General features: G+C 46.7%; 2 protein-coding genes and 1 long non-coding RNA gene across 4 annotated transcripts in view; 1 reads left to right on the top strand and 2 right to left on the bottom strand.

Moving 5' to 3' along the window:
• The window catches only part of Rnf135 (ring finger protein 135), an 18,514-nt gene extending 12,197 nt beyond the window's left edge, over nucleotides 1–6,317 (bottom strand). The window contains exons 1-2 of the mRNA XM_021213436.2: nucleotides 5,918–6,317; nucleotides 1,374–1,517 (exon numbers count right to left, since the gene is read on the bottom strand). Coding sequence (XP_021069095.1) covers nucleotides 1,374–1,517; nucleotides 5,918–6,271 — 498 coding nt within the window. The 5' untranslated portion in view covers nucleotides 6,272–6,317. The remainder of the gene's footprint in view (nucleotides 1–1,373; nucleotides 1,518–5,917) is intronic.
• Nucleotides 6,318–11,017: 4,700 nt separating this feature from the next.
• The window catches only part of Adap2 (ArfGAP with dual PH domains 2), a 25,874-nt gene continuing 16,052 nt past the window's right edge, over nucleotides 11,018–20,839 (bottom strand). Inside the window, exons 7-11 of one of the 2 annotated variants that reach the window (XM_021213000.2) lie at nucleotides 19,703–19,786; nucleotides 15,717–15,779; nucleotides 13,868–13,945; nucleotides 12,740–12,968; nucleotides 11,154–11,584 (exon numbers count right to left, since the gene is read on the bottom strand). In XM_021213000.2, the coding sequence (XP_021068659.1) occupies nucleotides 11,550–11,584; nucleotides 12,740–12,968; nucleotides 13,868–13,945; nucleotides 15,717–15,779; nucleotides 19,703–19,786 (489 nt within the window). In that variant the 3' untranslated portion in view covers nucleotides 11,154–11,549. Of the gene's footprint in view, nucleotides 11,585–12,739; nucleotides 12,969–13,867; nucleotides 13,946–15,716; nucleotides 15,780–19,702; nucleotides 19,787–20,839 lie in introns of both variants that reach the window. The other variant, XM_029546513.1, reaches the window with a different exon arrangement.
• The window catches only part of LOC110332050, a 19,456-nt gene continuing 11,006 nt past the window's right edge, over nucleotides 12,390–20,839 (top strand). Inside the window, exons 1-2 of the long non-coding RNA XR_002381027.1 lie at nucleotides 12,390–12,858; nucleotides 12,942–13,061. This is a non-coding gene — a long non-coding RNA (uncharacterized LOC110332050). The remainder of the gene's footprint in view (nucleotides 12,859–12,941; nucleotides 13,062–20,839) is intronic.

The following is a 20,839-nucleotide window of genomic DNA, read 5'->3' as shown; positions in this document are numbered from 1 at the left end:
AAAAAAAAAAGTAGGTTGCGAAAAAATTTATGCCTACAGAGTAACAAGAAAGGAGGGACAGGAGTTCAAGGGCAGGTTGAATTACATACTGAATTCAAGGCCGGCCTAAGATAGAGATCCAGCCACGTAAAAAGCAAATAAGGCAACCTGGAGGGCACAGTGGGACTCAGGAGTAGTCGGGAGGCTGGTATGAATTCATGTTGAAGGCTAGACTGGACAACACAACAAAACTCCATCTCAAAACGAAAGGAGGGTGTTATCAAGGTTGCTCAACTAGCAAAAAGTGCTTGTTGCACAAGTCTGACGACCTGAGATAGATTCCTGGAACCTACAATGGACAAAGAGAATGGACTCCTGATAGCTGTGCTCTGACCTCCACACACCCTACCTTGCACACACACCCTCTCAACACACATACACCCCTCCACACACAAACTTCCCTCCATACAATAATAAAGTACTTTTTAAAAGGTCACTGAATGAGGCTGGAGAGTTAGCTTGGCAGTGAAGAGCATCTGTCCCTCTTGCAGAGGACCTGAGTTCAAGTCCCAGTACCCACATGATGGCTCACACCCATCTATAGCTTTGATTCTAAGGGATCCAACATCCTCTTTCTTCTGACCCTATACATCAGGCATGTGCATGGGGCACATACATAAAAAGCAGGCAAAATACCCAAAACCATAAAATAAGATAAATACATTTTTTAAAGATTTATTTATTTATTATATGTAAGTACACTGTAGCTGTCTTCAGACACACCAGAAAAGGGTGTCAGATCTCATTACAGATGGTTGTGAGCCACCATGTGGGTGCTGGGATTTGAACTCAGGACCTTCAGAAGAGCAGTCAGTGCTCTTAACCTATGAGCCATCTCTCCAGCCTAAGATAAATACATCTTTAAGATGTTTTTAAGGGACTCTGAAGATGAGGACTTTCTTTCTTTTCTTTTTGCTTCTTTTTTTTTTTTTTGGTTTTTCGAGACAGGGTTTCTCTGTATAGCCTTGGCTGTCCTGGAACTCACTCTGTAGACCAGGCTGGCCTCGAACTCAAATCTGCCTGCCTCTGCCTCCCAAGTGCTGGGATTAAAGGCGTGCGCCACCACGCCCGGCTAGATGAGGACTTTCAAATCAGTGGGCTTTACCTGGAGATCGTTGGTGGCTTTAGAGAGAGTAAGTTAGGTAGAGTGGGAAGGATGGATGCCAGCCTACTCGAAGCTTCCATTAACTCATATCCAGCACACCACATTCCCAGTCAGCCATATTTGGCAGTGAAGAGAATGGTAGAGCGTGAGACCCAGTGCACTCATCTCCCATACAGCTCTAGCTGGAAGCCGTCTTTCACCCCAGCCCCTCCTTCCCTCCTGAACCTACCGTGGGCGGGATGCCTTGTGCATTGTCCAGTCCAGATCCCAAGCTGGGTCTTTGCGTTTGAAGGCTCTTGACATCATCTACAAGCTTTCTCACCATTTCAGTCAGTTCCTGGATAACGTTTGTGGTGCTTTTCTGTACTGTCACCTTTAAAAGAGCAAAATTGGGCTTCTGGTTCCCAAAAACTTGGATCCCAGAGTATAGCTCCCTCAATAAAAGGAGCTTTAAATATCAAGGTAGTAGCGTGGAAGCAGACAGGTAGAGCAGTGGGAAAACGGCTGGCTACAGTGATGCTGCTGCCTTTAATCCCAGCACTCCACCAGTAGACGCAAATACTACTCAAAGGGGCAAGGGGGTCCTTTCAACAAATTCTATCAGGAAAATAATATGAACAAATGAAGTTAGATCCTTTTGTTTGTTTGTTTGTTTGTTTGTTTTTAGGTTTTTCGAGACAGGGTTTCTCTGGGTAGCCCTGGCTGTCCTGAAACTCACTCTGTAGACCAGGCTGGCCTCGAACTCAGAAATCTGCCTGCCTCTGCCTCCCAAGTGCTGGGATTAAAGGCATGCGCCACCACGCCTGGCATGAAGTTAGATTCTTTTGTTGTTTTGCTTTGTTTTTGAGACAGGGCCTCTCTACAAAGTCCTGACTGTCTTGGAACTCACTATGTAGACCAGGCTGGCCTGGAACTCACTGAGGTTTGCCTGCCTCTGCTTCAGAGTGCTGTGATTAAAGAAATGTGATGATATGCTAATGAAAAGGGGTGAATAGGGCGGGTGAGATGGCTTAGCGGTTAAGAGCACCGACTGCTCTTCCAAAGGTCCTGAGTTCAAATCCCAGCAACCACATGGTGGCTCACAACCATCTGTAACAAAAATCTGATGCTCTCTTCTGGAGTGTCTGAAGACAGCTACAGTATACACACATATAATAAACAAACAAACAAATAAATAAATCCTTAAAAAAAAAAAAAAGAAAGAAAAGGGGTGAATAGGCCCGAGCCAGGCTGACTCCATGACAGGCTGCAAACCTCAGGAAACCAGGCCTGAGTTTCTACTTCCCAGAACTGAGCAAGTCAGTTACTGGAACACTGCAGGCTTAGGAAAAAGGGACCCTTACCCAGCTTGCAAAAGGACAGTTAGCCAAGTTTGTGATCAAGAGGTCTAGAGCTACCCCTTTTTGGCATGAAGCAAGAATAGTTAGACAAGTATGCTTGAAGCAAGACCCTAACCAATCATAGCATCACCCAGATACCCCCTGGTGTTAGAACCCACCAATCAAGTTACAGATCATCTTCCCCGCGCTAATGTTCCTTTTGGCTTTGAAACTGAATCTGAAAATTCAGTCAGGGTCCTTCCTTCCCAATGGAATTGGGCCCCTGCATGCAGGAATATTTTTCAATAAATGCTCTATACTTTTTTTAAAAAATTTTTAAAGATTTATTTATTTATTATATGTAAGTAAGTACACTGTAGCTATCTTCAGACACTCCAGAAGATGGAGTCAGATCTCATTACGGATAGTTGTGAGCCACCATCTGTTTGCTGGGATTTGAACTTAGGACCTTTGGAAGAGCAGTTGGGTGCTCTTACCTGCTGAGCTATCTCACCAGCCCCGATGCTCTATACTTTTGCATACTACTTGAGTCTGGGGTATCATTCTTCAGCAATTCACGGACACTAACACTACCAGGCCTTGCTTGAACTTAAGAGTCTTATCCTAACAGTATAGATATAGATATAGATATAGATATAGATATAGATATAGATATAGATATAGATATAGATATAGATATAGACAATAAGTGAGAAGGCTGGGGGTAATGCATTCCTCAAAGAGTGAAACTGAAAACAAGAACTGTAAAGGGTTTTTAATCCAGGAACATGGCTACTCTGGATGGAATAAAGAGATGCTCTTGGCACATACCTTTAATTCCTCCGGATGAAATACAGACATGCCCTTAGTACTCTCCTTTAATCCCAAACAATGAAGGTAAAGTTAGTTTGTAGAAGGAAGCACCCATGTTTGAAAGGGATGTCTAACTGAGGGAGAGACAAAGTGAGGAATCAAAGAAATATTAGACAGAATAGGATATGCTCAACTCTCACGAGAAGGGACAGGAAAGAGTCAAACTTAGGAAAGGGAGAGCTTTACAGAGACAGGCTGAAGAGAGAACAAGCTAGACACAGGTAAAGACAGAATGAGCAAGAGAATGAGAAGGAGCCAGAAGATTAGGACAGATTGCTAGAGTTAGTTTGAGACCAAGCAGAGCAATTCAGTCAGAAGCTGAGAGAAGTCAGTTTGAATCAGTCAGCTTGGAGAGGAGTTTGAGCCAGGACAGCTGAGTTGAACCAGCTAGCAAGAACTCAGAAAGAACTAGAATGAGTGAACTTATCCAGCAGTAAATCTCAGAGGCTGAAAACACTCTAGGCCTAGATTAAATCGTACAGAGGCTAGAAGTTTCCAAGACTATGCTTAGGTTAGCAGACAGAGGCAGTAAGCCTTGAAGACAACAATTACATCAGGGGAATAAAACATAATTTTAAAAAAATATTTATTTATTTTTATTTTATGTACATTGGTGTTTTGACTACATGTATGTCTATGTAAGGGTGTTGGATCCCCTGGAACAAGAGTTACAGACAGGGCTGGTGAGATGGCTCAGTGGTTAAGAGCACTGACTGTTCTTCCGAAGGTCCTGAGTTCAAATCCCAGCAACCACATGGTGGCTCACAACCATCCGTAACAAGATCTAACGCCTTCTTCCAGAGTGTCTGAAGACAGCTACAGTGTACTCACATATAATAAATAAATAAATCTTTATTAAAAAAAAAAAAAAAAGAGTTACAGACAGTTGTGAGCTGCCAATATGGGTGCTGGGACTTGAGCAGCCAGTGCTCTTAACCACTGAGCCAAAACATACTTTTACATACTACTACAGTTGTAAGATAATGTACATTGTATCAGTAGTCATACTAGCCAAAAGGTGGGAAGGATTCAAATGTTCATAACTAGATAAATTGATTGGAAAGTGATATATATCCACAGAGATGATATAACAGCCACACAAAGCAATGATGATCTGATACATGCAACGTCAATCAGCCCTGAAAATATGAAACTGAAAGTAGTTACACAAAGGGGCCCATTTACATGAAACATGTAGAATGAGAGGTCCCCTAAAAATAAATAAATAATAAATAAATAAATAAATACCTTGGAAATAGAAAAGTTTCAGTTTCTCAGGGAAGCTGACTGGAACAATGGGCTGTTAATAATTGATGGCTCCGGAAACTCTGAGCTGAGTCAGCTCCTGGGATTTCCTCAAGGCCTCTCCAAGTATATAGTAAAACTAACAGAGCAGCCAATCAGAAACCAACCCATGTAACTTCCCCAGCACCCACCAATGAAGTTTTAGATTACCTAATCTTTGATAAAATTCCTCTCGTTTCCCATGAATGCCTTGTGCACCGTGGTCTGGGGTCGCTGTTTTTATAAGTGGCTGACCCCCGCATGCAGGGTTCTTGCTTTCTTCAAACAAAAACCCTCTTGCTATTGCATGCGAGTGGTGATCTCAGTGCGGCGCTTTCCGACCTTATACGACAGGGAAACTCAAAAGACATAAAGTTCGTGAGAGATGAGGTACTGAGAGGCTGGAGGGAGAGGAATCGGGTGTTACTGCGTATTGAGTGGGTGGGTACAGAGGTCTTTTGTTGTTGTTGTTGTTGTTGTTTTTTTGGGTTTTCGAGACAGGGTTTCTCTGTATAGCCCTGGCTGTCCTGAAACTCACTCTGTAGACCAGGTTGGCCTCGAACTCAGAAATCCGCCTGCCTCTGCCTCCCGAGCGCTGGGATAAAAGGCGTGCGCCACCACGCCCGGCTACAGAGGTCTTTTTTAAGGTGATGAAATTACCTCAGCAACAGCTGTGACAGATGCACAGTATTGGAAACATGACAGGCGCCATAGAACTGTACACTAAAAAATTGTTCAGATGGCCAGTCGTAGTGGCACATGTGTTTGATCCCAGCTCTTGAAAAGCAGAAGCAGGCAAAGTTCTGAGTTCAAGTGGCCCACACCTGTAATCCCAGACTTGGAAAGCCGAGGGAGTCATTCCAGGTTCAATGCCATCCTAGTCTAGTCTAGTTAGTTAGACCCTGCCTCAATAAACATACAAATCGGCCAATTGAATTAAAGGGGCAAAATGGCAATTTTTGTGGCACATACATTCTACCACACTAAGAATTTCCAGACATCACAGAAGGCTGGGAAAAACTAAAACTATACAAGCGTGCACTACACCTCGGGTCGACGGGACTTGGATTTTAACTACTGTTTGTGATGGGATCTTACTATGTAACGCTGGCCCTGTGGGACAAGCCGCTGTTTTAGCCTCCCAAAACCTGGGATTGCAGGCATGGGGCCACCACGTTGGGCTTTTCTAATTCTTTATACAGCTTTGAACTTTTTAAAGGTTCTCCAGAAAACAGATTAGACTGAGCAAATTATGTGGCAGAAAAAGAGATCGGGAAGTCCGGTGCAGGCTTCCTACCTGGGGCGGAGTGGGTCGACACAGAGAACGCGGCGCGGGGGCGGGTTCGGGCTCGGGGCCAGCCTCGACCTCCCGCACCGCTTGGCAGTACTTCTCCACCAGGTCTTGCAGCAGTGGGTTCTTGTGAAGCATGGGCTTCGTCGAGGGACCCTTCCGACACATGGGACAAGCCCAAGGGCAGTCATCCACGCCCGCGCGCTTCGAGACCCACAGGCCATTGAGGCACCGGAGACAGAAGTTGTGGCCACAGGGCAGCGTGGTGGGGCTGTTTAGCAGCCCCTGGCAGATAATGCAGCTCAGGTCGTCCTCGCTCAGCCACACGGGGACTGCAGTGCCAGAAGAAGCGGACGCCATAGTTAGGCGACAGCCAGGAAGCACCGTTAGGTTCCGCCTTGACCTACTAACTTTCCCGGCAACACTTCGCCTTGTCCATCAGCTCGCCCCGCCCCTCCCATCAGCTCGCCCCGCCCAGCTGCTTATTCTCCCCCAGCCTCTAAAAGTGCCCGACATTGCTGGCTACCTGCCTGGATTTTGGCCTGGAAAATCATCTCTCCCTAGTAGTTTGGGTCCTGCTCGCCTAGCCATAAACATGCAACCCCAACAACTTAAGCTATGGAGAGGGTCCGCTTCAGGAACTCATTTTAGAATCATCAGAGTAGCAAAATTACAGTTATGAAGTAGCGATAAAAATAATTTTATGGTTGGGGGGTCACAACCATCTGTAATGGGATCTGATGCACTCTTCTGGTGTGTCTGAAGATAGCTACAGTGTACTAACATATAATAATAAATAAATCTTTTTTTTTTTTTTTTTAAAGAGCACCAACTACTCTTCTAGAGGTCCTGAGTTCAGTTCCCAGCAACCACATGGTGGCTCACAACCATCTGTAATGGGATCTGGTGTGTCTGAAGACAGCTACAGTGTATTCATATATATATAAACAAATAAATAAATCTTTAAAAAATATTTTTGTCGCTACTTCACAATTGTAATTTTGCTAGTTACGAATAGTTATGTGAATATTGGAGTTTGCCAAAGGGGTCGTGACCCACTCATTGAGAATCAGTGCTCTAGCAGGTACCTCAGCAGTCGTGTCCAAAGAACTTTAGAAGCTAGAGAAGATCCACCTCCCCAGAGAGCTTCACTCTGGAGAGACACATCCAGAATTGGTAGTGCTGCTTCTTTGGGAATTCAAAACAAAGTTTTGTAAATTCAGAGACTCTCACCAGGCATGAAGGCAAAAGTCTGCAAGCACAGCACTCAGGAGGCAGACAGACAGATCTCTATGAAGTTTGAGGCCAGCCTGATCTACAGAGTGTGTTCCGGAACACTCAGAGCTACATTAAGAGACCATGACTAAAAATTTAAAAAAAAAAGAAAGAAAGAAAGAAAAAAGAAAAAGAAAAAAAAAGGAGGGAAGAAAGGAAGGAAGGAAGGAAGGAAGGAAGGAAAGAAAGAAAGAAAGAAAGAAAGAAAGAAAGAAAGAAAGAAAGAACGAACGAACAAGTCCTCCTGGGCTACATGAGGCACTGTCATTTAAAAAACATGAGTGAGTGTGTGTGTGTGTGTGTGCGCACGCACATGTATGTTATATGGAATCTCTTAAAAACCACCTCACTCTGCTGAAGAGAGAAGAAAACGATTACATCTTGTAATGGTTTGTATATTCTTAGACCAGGGAGTGGCACCATCTGGAGGTGTGGCCTGGTTGGAGTAGGTGTGTCACTGTGGGTGTGGGCTTAAGACTCTCACCCCAGTTGCCTGGAAGTCAGTCTTCCAGTAGCAGCCTTTGGATAAAGATGTAGAACTCTCAGCTCCTCCTACACCATGCCTTCCTGGATACTGCCATGCTCCTGCCTTGATGATAATGGACTGAACCTCTCTCTGAACCTGTAAGCCAGCCCCAATTAAATGTTGTTTTTATAAGACTTGCCTTGGTCATGGTGTCTGTTCACAGCAGTAAAACCCTAACTAATACACATCTCTTCATTTCACTGAAAGGAGAAGAAACAGCGAACCACCGAACAAGAACCTTGGCTATCTGTTGCTCTTTAACATTTCAGCCATATGAAATTCATTTTAGGTCTTCTTTCCTAGCTTGAGGCGTTCGAGAATTTTCTTTCCTCAGCTTGAATTATTTCCTTTACCTCTTCCCTTTGATCCTTTGACTAACCTCTACACAGTTTGGAGAATCTCTCTCTCTCTCTCTCTCTCTCTCTCTCTCTCTCTCTCTCTCTCTCAAAGAATTATTTATTTGTTTTTTGTATATGAGTACACTGTAGCTGTCGCTGTCTTCAGACACCCCAGAAGAGGGCGTCAGATCCCATGACAGATGGTTGTGAGCCACCGTGTGGTTGCTGGGAATCAGAGTCCTCTGTAAGAGCAACAAGAGCCCTGAAACACTGAGCTGTTATCCCAGCCCTCTTGGAGAAAAAAAATTAAAATAATTATTATTCTGTGCCTTTAAGGGCTAATGATTCAAGTATACTAAGCATAAAAACAAAATAAACCTAAAATTAAAAGGAGCAATTCCTACACTTTACACACATCCGATCCTGACTGGAGCCTGGCTCCAATGATTTGTAAGCTTCTAGAGTTTACCTCCTAATGACCCATGAATGAGCAGCCTCAAGGTCAACAGGTGCTGGGAAATGTTCTGGTTAACAAGATAAAGAGATGCTCATCTATCTACCCAGATATGAAGCCTGTGCAACCAGCACAGCACAGAAGATGCAATCAAGTAAGTCCCCTTGTAATGGAGAAACTTCCTTTCCTTGGGCAGCATAGTTGTTCTCTCTGAGAATTCTCCATCTCTGTGTAAGCCTGGCTGTCCTAGAAGTAGCCCTGTAGACCAGGCTGACCTCAAATACACAGAGATCAGCCAGCCTCTGCCTCCGGAGTGCTGGAATTAAAGGCATGTGCCACCACCTCCAGGCGGCTCTCTCTTGCAACATTTTAATCTTTTTTTTTTTTTTTTTTTTTTTGGTTTCGGTTTTTTGAGACCCTGTGTAGCCCTGGATGTCCTGGAACTCACTTTGTAGACCAGGCTGGCCTTAAACTCAGAAATCCGCCTGTGTCTGCCTCCCAAGTGCTGGGATTAAAGGTGTGTGCCACCACTGCCGGCTTAATCTTTTTTTTTTTAAAAAAAAAGATTTATTTATTTATTATATGTAAGTACACTGTAGCTGTCTTCAGACACTCCAGAAGAGGGAGTCAGAACTTGTTACAGATGGTTGTGAGGCACCATGTGGTTGCTGGGATTTGAACTCAGGATCTTTGGAAGAGCAATCGGTGCTCTTAACCGCTAAGCCATCTCTCCAGCCCTTATTTAATCTTTTTTGTATCTGTTCTGGTTCGGTATATACTTTTATCCTAGTACCTCCTTTGGTCAGCATTGTTCCCTGCAAAAACCAAGTACACAGGCTACCACTGAAGGCCACACTTCCAATCCCTCCCATGAACTTTGAAACAATGTCTCACCAGGTTGGTGTTCTTAGACTCTTTGGCTCAAATGGTCCTGCCTGAACCCCCTGAGTGCTTGGATCTACAGATGTACCCTCCGTGCCTGGCTCTGCTGATATTGGATTCTCAAAGGAAAACCATTGACTTTGAAGAGTGAAGCCTGGGTGTTTTTATCAATGTTTTAATATGAAAACTCAAATCTATATAAAATGTTCACAAATAGGAAAATAAATGTCCATTTACATTCCATCTAGACTCATCAGTGGTATGCTCTCTAGATATAGATACAAAAATGCACACACATGCATTCTATTCATGTACATATATACATATACTGATTTTTTTCAATTGAACCATTTAAAAATTGGCCATAGACATCACTACATTTTACTTCAGTATGTGTCCTGAAGAACAGGAACATTCTATACAAACACATCATGATTGTTACAATTTTACAATATTGTCATCTAATATATATCCAGATCCTAATTTCTCCAAAACCCAATTATGTCCTTTACAGTGGCTTCTTTTTAAAATTTTATTTTTTTGTATTGTTGTGAGAGTGTCTGATCCCCTGGAACTAGAGTTAAAAACAGTTGTAAGCTGTCATATGGGTGACAGGTCCTCTGCAAGAGAAGCCAGTGCTCTTAACTATTGAGTCATTTACCCAGCTCCAAGGTTTCTCTCCATCTTTCTCCCATTTTTTTTTTTTTTAAAAAAAGATTTATTTATTTATTATGTAGTGTTCTGCCTGCATATATGCCTGAAAGCCAGAAGAGGGCACCAGATCCCATTACAGATGGTTGTGAGCCACCATGTGGGAATTGAACTCAGGACCTCTGGAAGAACAGCCAGGACTCTCAATCTTTGAGTCATCTCTCCAGTCCTTCTCCCATCTTTTTGAAACAGAGTTTCTGTGTAACCCTGGCTGTCCTGGAACTCACTTTGTAGACCAGGCTGGCCTTGAACTCACAAAGATTAGCCTGCCTCTACTTCCCAAGTACTGGGATTAAATGCGTGCACCACCAATGCCACCCAACATTAAGGTTTCTCTCTTTTTAAAATCCAGGTTCCAAACAAGAATCCCAAACTGCATTTGTTGCCATGACTTGGTACAGGCTTTGTTTTTTCTTCTTCTTTGAATGAGGGTTTCATGTAGCCCAGGTTAGCCTTTCACTCTCTGTGTATAATAATACCTCTTATCTTCCTGCCTCTACTTCCCTAATGCTAAAATTATAGGTAGTACCACCCCTGGCTTTGGTCTGTCTGTATATGTCATCCCCTCTCATTTTTTGTTGTTTGTTTGTTTGTTTGTTTGAAACACATTCCCTATATGTAGCTCTGGTTGTCTTGGAACGCAACTATGTAGATCAGGCTGGCCTTAAACTCAAAGAGATGAACCTGCTTTTGCCTGCTGAGTGCACAGACCTAAAGGTGTGTACCACCATGCCTGGCCCATTTTATCTTGTATAATCATGTCATTTGAAGAATCCAGGCTGGCTGTATAGCAACATGTAAGTAATAAATGAATGTCTGAGGATTTCTTCACAGTTAAGTTTAGATTAAACTTTAAAATTTTTCTGTCTGGATCCTGTGAGCACTTTTTTTTTTTTTTAATTGCAACATCCACCCCTATCTGTAGCTTTTGTTGTTGTTTGCTTGCTTGCTTTTGTTTCTGTTTTAGTTTTTCTAGACAGGGTTTCTCAGTGTAACCTGCTCTGGCTGTGACTGTCCCGGATCTGCCAGTCTCTGCCTCCCGAGTGCTGTTTTTTCTGGTTTTTGGTTTGTTTGTTTGTTTTTGAGACAAGGTCTTGCTATGTAACTCAGGCTGGACTGAACCCCCAGTGTAGACCAGGTTGTCACTGGGCTCATGGCACCCTCGTCTTGCCTGGCATGCATCACCATGGCCAGCTCTCTGTGCAGTGATGAGGAACCCTTCAGGACTTCTAAGCTTGGAGAGCTCAATTCTTCTCCATACCAGCTCCTCAGGACTGAGGAGTGTTTGCTGGAAGGAGCACAGGGAGGATCAACCTGTGGGATCAACCACACCCTGAGTCTTGATGGAGTTCACTGGCGGGGCAGCTGCTGGCCTCGGGCTTCCTTCTCAACGAGGGCTGAGGTGAACACTTCTCCAGGACTTCAGTAGCCAGCCAGAGCCTCCGAGATGGGTCACCTTAGGCCACAGCCAGTCTCTGCTGATGCGGCTGCAAGGGAAAAAGGGGGGCTGGGAAAAGCAGCCATGCTGGTGCATGTCCCGCCGGGGGATCGAAACATGGAGGGGACATGTGTGTCCTGACAGAGGGAGCCAGGACAACACTGAAACTTTAAATGAGAGAAGAAAAAAAAAAAAAAAAAAAAAAAGAAAGAAACCAGACAAAGGAGAAAGAGAGGAAAGGAGCAGCAGAGACTCAGGGATTCAGCCCCGCAGAGAGCAGAGAGCCGCTGTCAGGCTGCTCAGTCAATTGCCTTCTGTGTCCTTGGGCTTGGGAGCTGGATGGTAAAGACAGTTGTGGGTTAGGTTTTTGTTTGTTTGTTTTGTTTGTGTTTTAGGTTTTAGAAACAGTCTTGTTATGTAGCTCCCGCTGTCCTGGAACTCACTATGTATACTAGGCTGGCTTTGAACACACAGAGTTCTACCAACACTGAGATTAAAGGCCTGGGCTAGTTACCACACCAGGCTGAGGCAGTTGTAGCCATACTGGTGAGTCTAGGGAGGCACCAGGGCTCCCCACCCCACCCCTGAGGGCTGTTGGGGTCACCTGTTCCGTGTGTACTCTTCCAAATACAGAGTTTTCCCTTTGTGCCTTAGAAGCTCCTCGGCCCTGGGCCACAGCTTCCTCCCTAACTCAGCATTTCATAGGGTTGTCAACAGATGGGAACAGTCTCCTTGTGACAGACACATCTGGGGTGAAGAGGAGGGAGACAGAGAGGGCTGAGGAAAAAGAGAACACTAAAAATAGCCTTCCCTCTGGGTGGGGAGGAATCCAGAATCCCTGTGGGTTCCGGGCCGGCAGGGTGACCTCTGCTAAGGATCCCAGGACAGTGTTTTCTTGTGAGAAAAAGGACAAGGGTGTGAGGGAATCTGCCCAGAGGGTAGAACCAGCCTCTACAGTTCTGCTAGGGCCAGACTCCTCCTGAAGTTCAGGAGGATGGCTGCATAGAGGAACTTGGTGGAAAAGGGACATTTTGGCAAAAAAAAAAAAAAAAAAAAAAAGGGGAGGTTTTTTTTTTTTAGGGGGGGAAGGGGGGGAGACCAAAAAAAAAAAAAAAAAGCTGAGTCAGGCCCCCCTGGGACCTCAGTGAAGGAGCCCTTTTCTGCCCTCACCCAAAAGAACCCCCACCCATCCCCCACTTCTCACTGAGGAGGTGGAGGGGCGACAAGGGACTGGACAAGACGCCCCGCAGACTCTCCAGCCATTCTCGCTGTTCCTTTTCAGTGGGGCAGGTGAAGATGAATTTCCGCTCCGGAGTGATGACGGTAAGTCCAGCCTTCCAGCGGTTCCCTCGGATGCCCTTGGGCAGATCTTCCCCTACTTCATATCCCTGCTCATTGCTTCCCAGAAAAACCTGGCCCTGCTCAAAAGCATCCTGAAAATGGAAGGCATAGAGTCATCAGAGGCTGCCTTGGGGCAGGAGAGCCCTTGCAGCCGGGCCCGTCCCAAGGTCAAGTTTGGTAAAGAGGTGTGTATGTCGTTGCCAGATTTGACTTTGATTTGAACTGTTAAAACCTCACAAATCTGCTGAAAATACTAACATACAGAGACTACATCAGGCATGGGGAACTCAAAGGCAGTTTTTTGCTTTGCTTTGGTCCCTGAAGATGGATTGTGCCTAGAGTCTAAGCACGCTAGGCAAGCATTCAGCAGAGGCTAGAGCTCTCTCTCTCTCTCTCTCTCTCTCTCTCTCTCTCTCTCATTTTGACATAAGGTCTCACTAAATTACCCACGTTAGCCTTGAACTTATTCTGAAGTTCAGGAGGTCTTTGAATTTGCAATCCAACTGCTTCAGCCTCCCCAGTAGCTGGGGTGACAGGCTGGTGCCCCTGGGCCCAGGTCAAGCACTTTACATGTTAGCAACTTTTATACTGGTCATGGCCACTTCTGAGCAAGGCATTCACGCTAAGCCAATATTTTCGCAGAAAGGAAATGCAGCATTGGAGAGCTAAGTGCATACCCATCCTAAGGTATGGCTCTACAACAGCAGGGCTGAAACTGAACAGAGCTCAGGGTCCCACCAAACTGGACTGTCCCCGAGTCTATAGTCCTAGCCACTCCACTCCAGACCTCCTGGTTACAAGGGAGTGGTAACACCTCACTTAAAGCACAACTAACAGCAGCATTCTGAATGGAGCTGAGTGAGAAACAGGAGTTCGGGTTTCCTGTTCTGGGTTCTGCTGCCCTAGGATTCTGGGAGGTGGTATATTCTGAGGTCGGCATTAGCCCGCCTGACTGGGAACGCGCTAAGGAGAGATCAGAAATGACTCTTACCAGGGGGTTCTTATAATAGAGCAGCCTCCGCTCCTGCGGATCCAAGGCAAACCATCTTTTCTTGAAGGGTTCTCTATGCTGCAAAAGAAGGAACCTCTTAGGAGATGTGACAAAGTCAGGCACAGGGGTCTGGGCCAGTTCAGAGAGAGAGGTTATCACACTGGTGCTCCAGCCTGGCTACTGCAGTCAGACACACACTAGAGCTTTTCCCCGGGGCCAGTTCCTGGGAATGCGTACCCTCCCCAGAAAATGGCCCTGTAATGGCTGGACAGAGACAGAAGTCCAGCCGAACTTGTTCTAGGGTCCACAGGTCTGGGCACCTGGTCAGACTCTGGGTTGTGTGTTTTGTTTGTTTGTTTGCTTGTTTGGTTTGAAGCAGGTCTCACTGTGGAGTCCTGGCTAGGCTGGACAGGGTCCCTCAGCTTCTACTTCTGGCGTGCTGGAATGAAAGGGGTAACACTACCAGGAGCCAGCACCTGCTCAGATTCAGAAGGCTTCAGTCCAGCCCCTCTCTCTCTCCCTCCCTCCCTCCCTCCCTCCCTGTTAGCTTTGCTGCCTAGGAGAGAAAGGGGTACCTCCCTCTTTCTTGGGCTGTGATAAATAAGCCTCAGAAGAAAGAAGTCAGAAGTGAAGTCAGAAGTGGCTCCTGTTTACAAAGTTGAAAGTGCTGCCCTTGGCTCAGGGAAGGAAAAGACCTGAGGCAAAAACCAGGGACTGTTCCTGGCTTCTGAGGAAAGAAGACTATCACCATCACTTGACCAGTTTCCAACTTCTGAGCTTTCTTTCTTTCTTTCTTTCTTTCTTTCTTTCTTTCTTTCTTTCTTTCTTTCTTTCTTTCTTTCTTTCTTTCTTTTCTTTCTTTCTTTTTTTCCTTCCTTCCTTCCTTCCTTCCTTCCTTCCTTTTTTTGAGACAGAGTTTCTCTGTGTAGCCCTGACTGTCCTGGAAACTTGCTCTGTAGACCAGGCTGGCCTCGAACTCACAGAGATCCACCTGCCTCTGCCTCCCGAGTGCTGGGATAAAAGATGTGCTGCCACCATCCCCAGGCTCCTGAGGCTTTTTCCCACACTGTCCTCCAACACCTTTCAGGGTTCTCTTACCACCTACCCTGTAACACATTATATAATTGTGTTTTGGCATTGAACCCCTGGCCTTATGCATTCGAGGCAAGCCCTCTGGCTTGAGCTATACCATCACACCGTACCTCACCTTATTAAATTTCCAGTTTGAGATAGGTGTGGGGGGCTCACTTCACTGTGCAGACTGACTTTGACTTAGTCAGGCTAGCTGCAAAGTTGCAATCCTTCTACCTTAGCCTCCTAAGAATCTGGGTCTGTACAACCTCCGTCTGGTTGACAGGAAAGCCCAGGCTCCTCCCTTGAGGGGCAGCTCGTTGTCCTCCTTATATTAGTGAGAGGGCACAGGACCTGGTGAGGGCGTGGGCTCAGGGGAGCCAGGCTGAGTGTGAGGAGGAAGGGTTCAAGGTCATGCTTTTTCAGACTAGCCCAGGTCTCCGACACTGTCCTGGTGGACTCCTAACACAGCATCTGCTCAGAAGCCATCTCTCTAGGGGGTTCCTTTTCTTCACAGCTTTCCTGGGGTTAGAGGAAGGATCTAGGGAAGATGACAGGGTGGGACATGAGAGGAAGAACCCCTCAGATCAATGCTGGGTCACACACCAGCCAACTCCTAGTCTCTACTCAGTCCATCAGCACAGAAGCTCACAAACATTGGTGTTCTTCCCTTCCTTCTCCCGCCCGCCCTCCGGCCCCACCCCCACCCTCGATTTTCCCCTTTATCAGTGGTTAGAATCGAACCATATTAAGTAATACAGGAAACACTAGAATGTACCTTTGGACCAGTCTTCTCCATGAAGCCTTGTTTGAGGTAGTTCCTGGTGATGAGAGGCACGAGCTGGAGGGAGAGACAGAGGCTGACCCCTATTTACACCCAGAGCTTAAGGTTCCAGATCGATCTTGGTCCCAAGACACAGAGCAGTTTGGGATGGGGAAGGGTTTATGGCTTATGGGTTGTATTTGGAGTACGTGTTGGATATAATACAAATAGTTTCCCAGTATGATTTCCCAACATGGCTCAGTTATTCTCTAAGTACTTCATTCATCTCAGATTATATAGATCAGGCAAGACTGCTAAGAGAGCCACTTGACAACAGGTATGGTGGCACATGCCTTTAACCACAGCACTCAGGAGGCAGAGGCAGGCAGATCTCTGAATTTGAGGCCAGCCTGATCTACAGAGTGAGTTCCAGGACAGCTGGGGCTACAGAGAGAAGCCTTATCTCAAAAAAAAAAAAAAAGAAAGAAAGAAAGAAAGAAAAGAAGAAGAAGGAGGAGGAGGAGGAAGAGGAGGAGAAGGAGGAGGAGGAGTAAGGGGAAGGGAAGGAAGAAGAAGCAGAAAGAAGAGGAGGAGGAGAAAAGAAAGAAGAAACTAAAGCATAGAGATGTGGGAGAATGCTTTGCTGATGTCATTCGGCTGACATGACAGCATGAAGAGGTGGGATTCACACTCAGGACTGACAGGCAGCAGGCCAGCTTTCTGTACACCATCACACCATGGTACCGAAATGTAAAGATGGCAGAGGCCTCTGACTAGACGCCCCACCATGCCAGTGCCAGCTGAGACCCGGTCACAGATTCTGACACCCGCCATGATAGCAGGGTAGACACATTGAGAAAACTCTGGCCAAGGTGTTAGGAGACCACCAGAATCTCAGCACCCCTTCTGGCTCAACCAGATGTTCCCTTGGTAAGCTCTCTGTCTCTGGGGGTCCATTCCCTACTGTGATCTCCAACAGCTCTACAGCCTGCATTCCTAGACTCAGATAAGCTTCCAGGGACTAGAGTGACTTCCTATGCTTCCTGGTAGTGGGGAGATGAGCATCAAATGGAAGTCTAGTGACAGTCTAATGGCAGTCTAGATTCCTAAGGACATAGCAAGGCCCTGCAGCTGCAGGGGCAAAGTTGAGGTCAAAGTGGGGAGTCACCACAGGAAGCAAGAGAGGGAAGTTGAGGCCCCAAATGAAACTCTACACCAGACTACTCCATCGCTCCTCAGATATAGCCTATAGGATTTACTCTTAGATTGGAGAAAACAGGCCCCAACTGTTTCATATTCTCAATTTGAACAGGCACAGGGTTAGTCTAGACCCAAGAGAAACAAGGGAAGCCACCCTGCTGGAGTTTTCCTTCAGCATTCTTTCCTGCACTTCAGACATTGGCTCACTATATTAGCCTGGCAGGGGGCAGGGGGCCATGGTGACAGATGAGCACACTGAAGCTCAGAGACCATGTCACCTTCTGGGCAGCACACCAGGCTCTGACTCGGGTCTATGTGCACATCATCTATGTGCACATCTTCAATTCCCTCCTCCCTCCATCCACTCCCAACCTGGTTTTCCTGTGTATCCCAAGCTGGCCGGATTTTGAACTCACTATTTGGCTCAGGCTGGCCTCAAACTTTCAGCAATCCTCCTGCCTCAGCCTCCAACGTGCTGGGATTATAGGCCACTAAACCTACCTCCTTCCTTCCTCAGGCTGGGAATGGAACCCATGGTTTAACACAAATGAGGCGAGTGCTCTGCTGTTGAGCCACACCCCCACCCTGTGTGCCTTTCAGGTGAAAGGATTGTAACTCCACAAAGACTTCCTGGGTTTCTAGCACCAAATTCTTTCTTTTTTCTTTTCGAGACAGGGTTTCTCTGTGTAGCCCTGGCTGTCCTGGAACTCACTTTGTAGACTAGGCTGGCCTGGAACTCAGAAATCCACCTGCCTCTGCCTCCCAAGTGAGGGGATTAAAGGCGTGCGCCACCACGCCCGGCCTTTTTTTTTTTTTTTTGGTTTCTAGCACCAAATTCTTAAGCCTGAGCACCACACCTAGATATAGGAAGGACAAGAGTGAGAGACAGGCAAGTGTGGTAGAATATGGTTGATGATGGAGGCAAGGGAGCATTGGGGACATTGGTCAAAAGACGGCTTCCTCCACACAGGTTACCAAACAGAGGGAGCTGGGCCAGATCTAATAAGGCTGAGCACCTGCCTTGTGCCCTCCCTTTGTGCCCTCCCCTTGTGCCTTCCCCTCTCCTGGGTCAGCAGTCAGCACCCTGGACTCTTCACTGAGTCAGCAGTAACCAGCTCTGGGTGCTGACTAAGCACCATGACCTCAGCTTTGAGCCTGACCCCTGTCCTTGCTGGAACTGTGCCTAGGGAACTTCAAAATGGGTACACCACAGTTACTCAGCTCCCTGTAAACCCCAGGACATGAGGAACATTTAGGTTTTCAGTGAGGGTCTGTACTGGCTAGTTTTGTGTCAACTTGACACAGTTGGAGTTATCACAGAGAAAGGAGCTTCAGTTGAGGAAATGCCTACATGAGATCCAGCTGTAAGGCATTTTCTTAATTAGTGATCAAGGGGGAAAGGCCCCTTGTGGGTATTGCCATCTCTAGGCTGGTTCTATAAGAGAGCAGGATGAGCAAGCCAGTGGAAGCAAGCCAGTAAAGAACATCCCTCCATGGCTTCTGCATCAGCTCCTGCTTTCTGACCTGCTTGAGTTCCAGTCCTGCATCCTTTGGTGATCAACAGCAGTATGGAAATGTAAGCTGAATAAACTCTTTCCTCCCCAACTTGCTTCTTGGTCATGATGTTTGTGCAGGAATAGAAACCCTGACTAAGGCACGGTCTAACAGATGAGACTAAGAGATCACAGGCTAAGAAGATGGTCCCATGGCTAGCATGCTTGCCGTGCAAGTGTAAGGACCTGACTTTGAACAACGGTACCCACATTAAAAAAGCTGAGCTTCATCATGAGTACACACACATGTGCCCGCATCTTTCATTGCAGCACTTGGGAGGCAGAGGTTGGCAGATCTAGGTGAGTTCCAGCCCAGCCCAGTCTGCATATTGAGTTCTAGGCCAGCTTGGGCTACTCAATGAGACTGTCACAAACAACACCACCAAAACCCATATCAAAACAAAACAAACCCACATCCTCAATCACAGAACCTCATAGCTTAGAGGGGACCCTGAAGGTGACCTGGGACCAGCCACCATCTTCCTAATATGGAAAGATGTTCAGAAAGGTACCTGTAAGGCTCACACAGTATGTCAGTAACAGAGCAACCGTGAGGGCCTAGGGCTCCTGGCTTAAAATACCGTCTTCTGCCCCATGTCATTCTTGTCCCTAGACAAGGCTGCAAGAAGTAGATGTAGGTCCCAGATGTCTGGGGACAATCAATAGGAAGTGCTCGGCTTACTGTTACCTTTGCCACCACAGGCAGATCCCAACATCTCCCAAGGACAAAGCATCAGCGCCCAGCTGTGGAAGGGCCCACGATTCACTTAACGGGAGCAATCAAACCCAACTGTCAGTTCTTTATTTTTTTTTTTTTGGTTTTTCGAGACAGGGTTTCTCTGTATAGCTCTGGCTGTCCTGGAACTCACTTTGTAGACCAGGCTGGCCTCAAACTCAGAAGTCCGCCTGCCTCTGCCTCCCAAGTGCTGGGATTAAAGGCATGTGCCACCACTGCCCGGCCCAACTGTCAGTTCTAAGTAACTACTATATAGGAAGGGTCCAGATAGCATGGGCTAGAAGCACTGTGCATACAGTAGGTAGGCTCGTCTGCATATTTCAGTGGGAAATTTCAGAAAGCTGTTCAGAGGCGGAGGCCCTTGACCCCGCAGAGAGCTGTTATTCTCCAGCCTCCCTAGGCTTAGCTGCGGTAAACCTTGTCTAGCCTCTGAGTGTCTTAGGGGTCAAGAGACAAGAAGAGAATAGGGGAGGGAATGGAACACGCAGAAGTCAAGTCCACGTTTAGCTCACCTCGGACTCTGGGAGATCAGGAAAGGCCAATTTCAGGTATTGCAGGCGGGCTGCCCGGAGAGCATTGAACCAATCCACGATCTCCTGCCAGGGAAAATGCAAAGCACACACGATGGTGAGATGGGTGGATGTGGGAGAACCCTGCTGGCAGGGCTAGAGGGGACGCCCGCGCGTGCGCGCGAACGTGAACACACAGGGGTCATTACTGTGCGTGCGCGCGCGCACACACACACACACACACATTCAGGAAATACACACTTCACAAGTCCCATCTGGGAACATCTGGAGAGGGTGATTATCAGAGCCCGGGGGACTGCCCGGAGCTAGTCACAAGTCACAGACAGGAAGAGCTCCCAGCCACGGAAAAAGACAAGTGTGAGCTGCACAAAAAGGCTTCGTATACTTCTTAAAGTTTATGAGACACCCCTGGATTCCTATTAGGAGACTGGCGTGGAGTGGGACTGAGACTGTATTCCTTAGCACTAAGACTCTCAGGGGCTGTGATGCTGTGGGGCGCTGGGACACACCTCTTCGAGTGGGGGTGGGGGCTGCATGTTCCTCCATCAGAGATGCTCAGGAGGGACCTGGACCGCACAGGCCAGCCACAAGTGGATGTCACAATGAGAGCACATCCTTCATAATGGTGAGCCAGCAACGTCTCACCGGAGAACCACATCCCGAAGGGTTTCTCAGCTCCTCTCCAGTCAGCCATCCTGTCTCCTTCCTTCCTCCCTCCCTCCCTCCCTTCCTTCCTTCTCCCCTACCCTGACCCATGCTTTCCTTTCCTCATGTGTATGTGTGCATGCCTACACCTACATGCATGTATGTGCCCCAGCGTGGGCCTGCGGAGGACAGAAGACAGCCTTGGAGATGCCCTGTAACTGCAGCCAGAAGCAGCTGTGTGAGCCACCATGTGAGTTTAGGGAACTGAACCCGGGTCCTGTGCAAGAACAGCAAGAGCTCTTAACTGCTGAGACATCTCTCCAGCTTCCCCCTGTTTAGAGAAGCCTTCTACAACTGAGCTGTATCTCCAGAGCCCTTTTTACTTTTTTTGTTTGTTTGTTCTCATGTATTCCAGGCTAGCCTCCTCAAACATCTAAGTAGCAGAGATTAGCCTTTAACTCTTTTTTTTTTTTT

This window comes from Mus pahari, chromosome 14 (assembly GCF_900095145.1).
Source record: "Mus pahari chromosome 14, PAHARI_EIJ_v1.1, whole genome shotgun sequence".
Lineage (NCBI taxonomy): Eukaryota > Metazoa > Chordata > Mammalia > Rodentia > Muridae > Mus > Mus pahari.
This window is presented reverse-complemented; position numbering and strand designations above follow the sequence as displayed.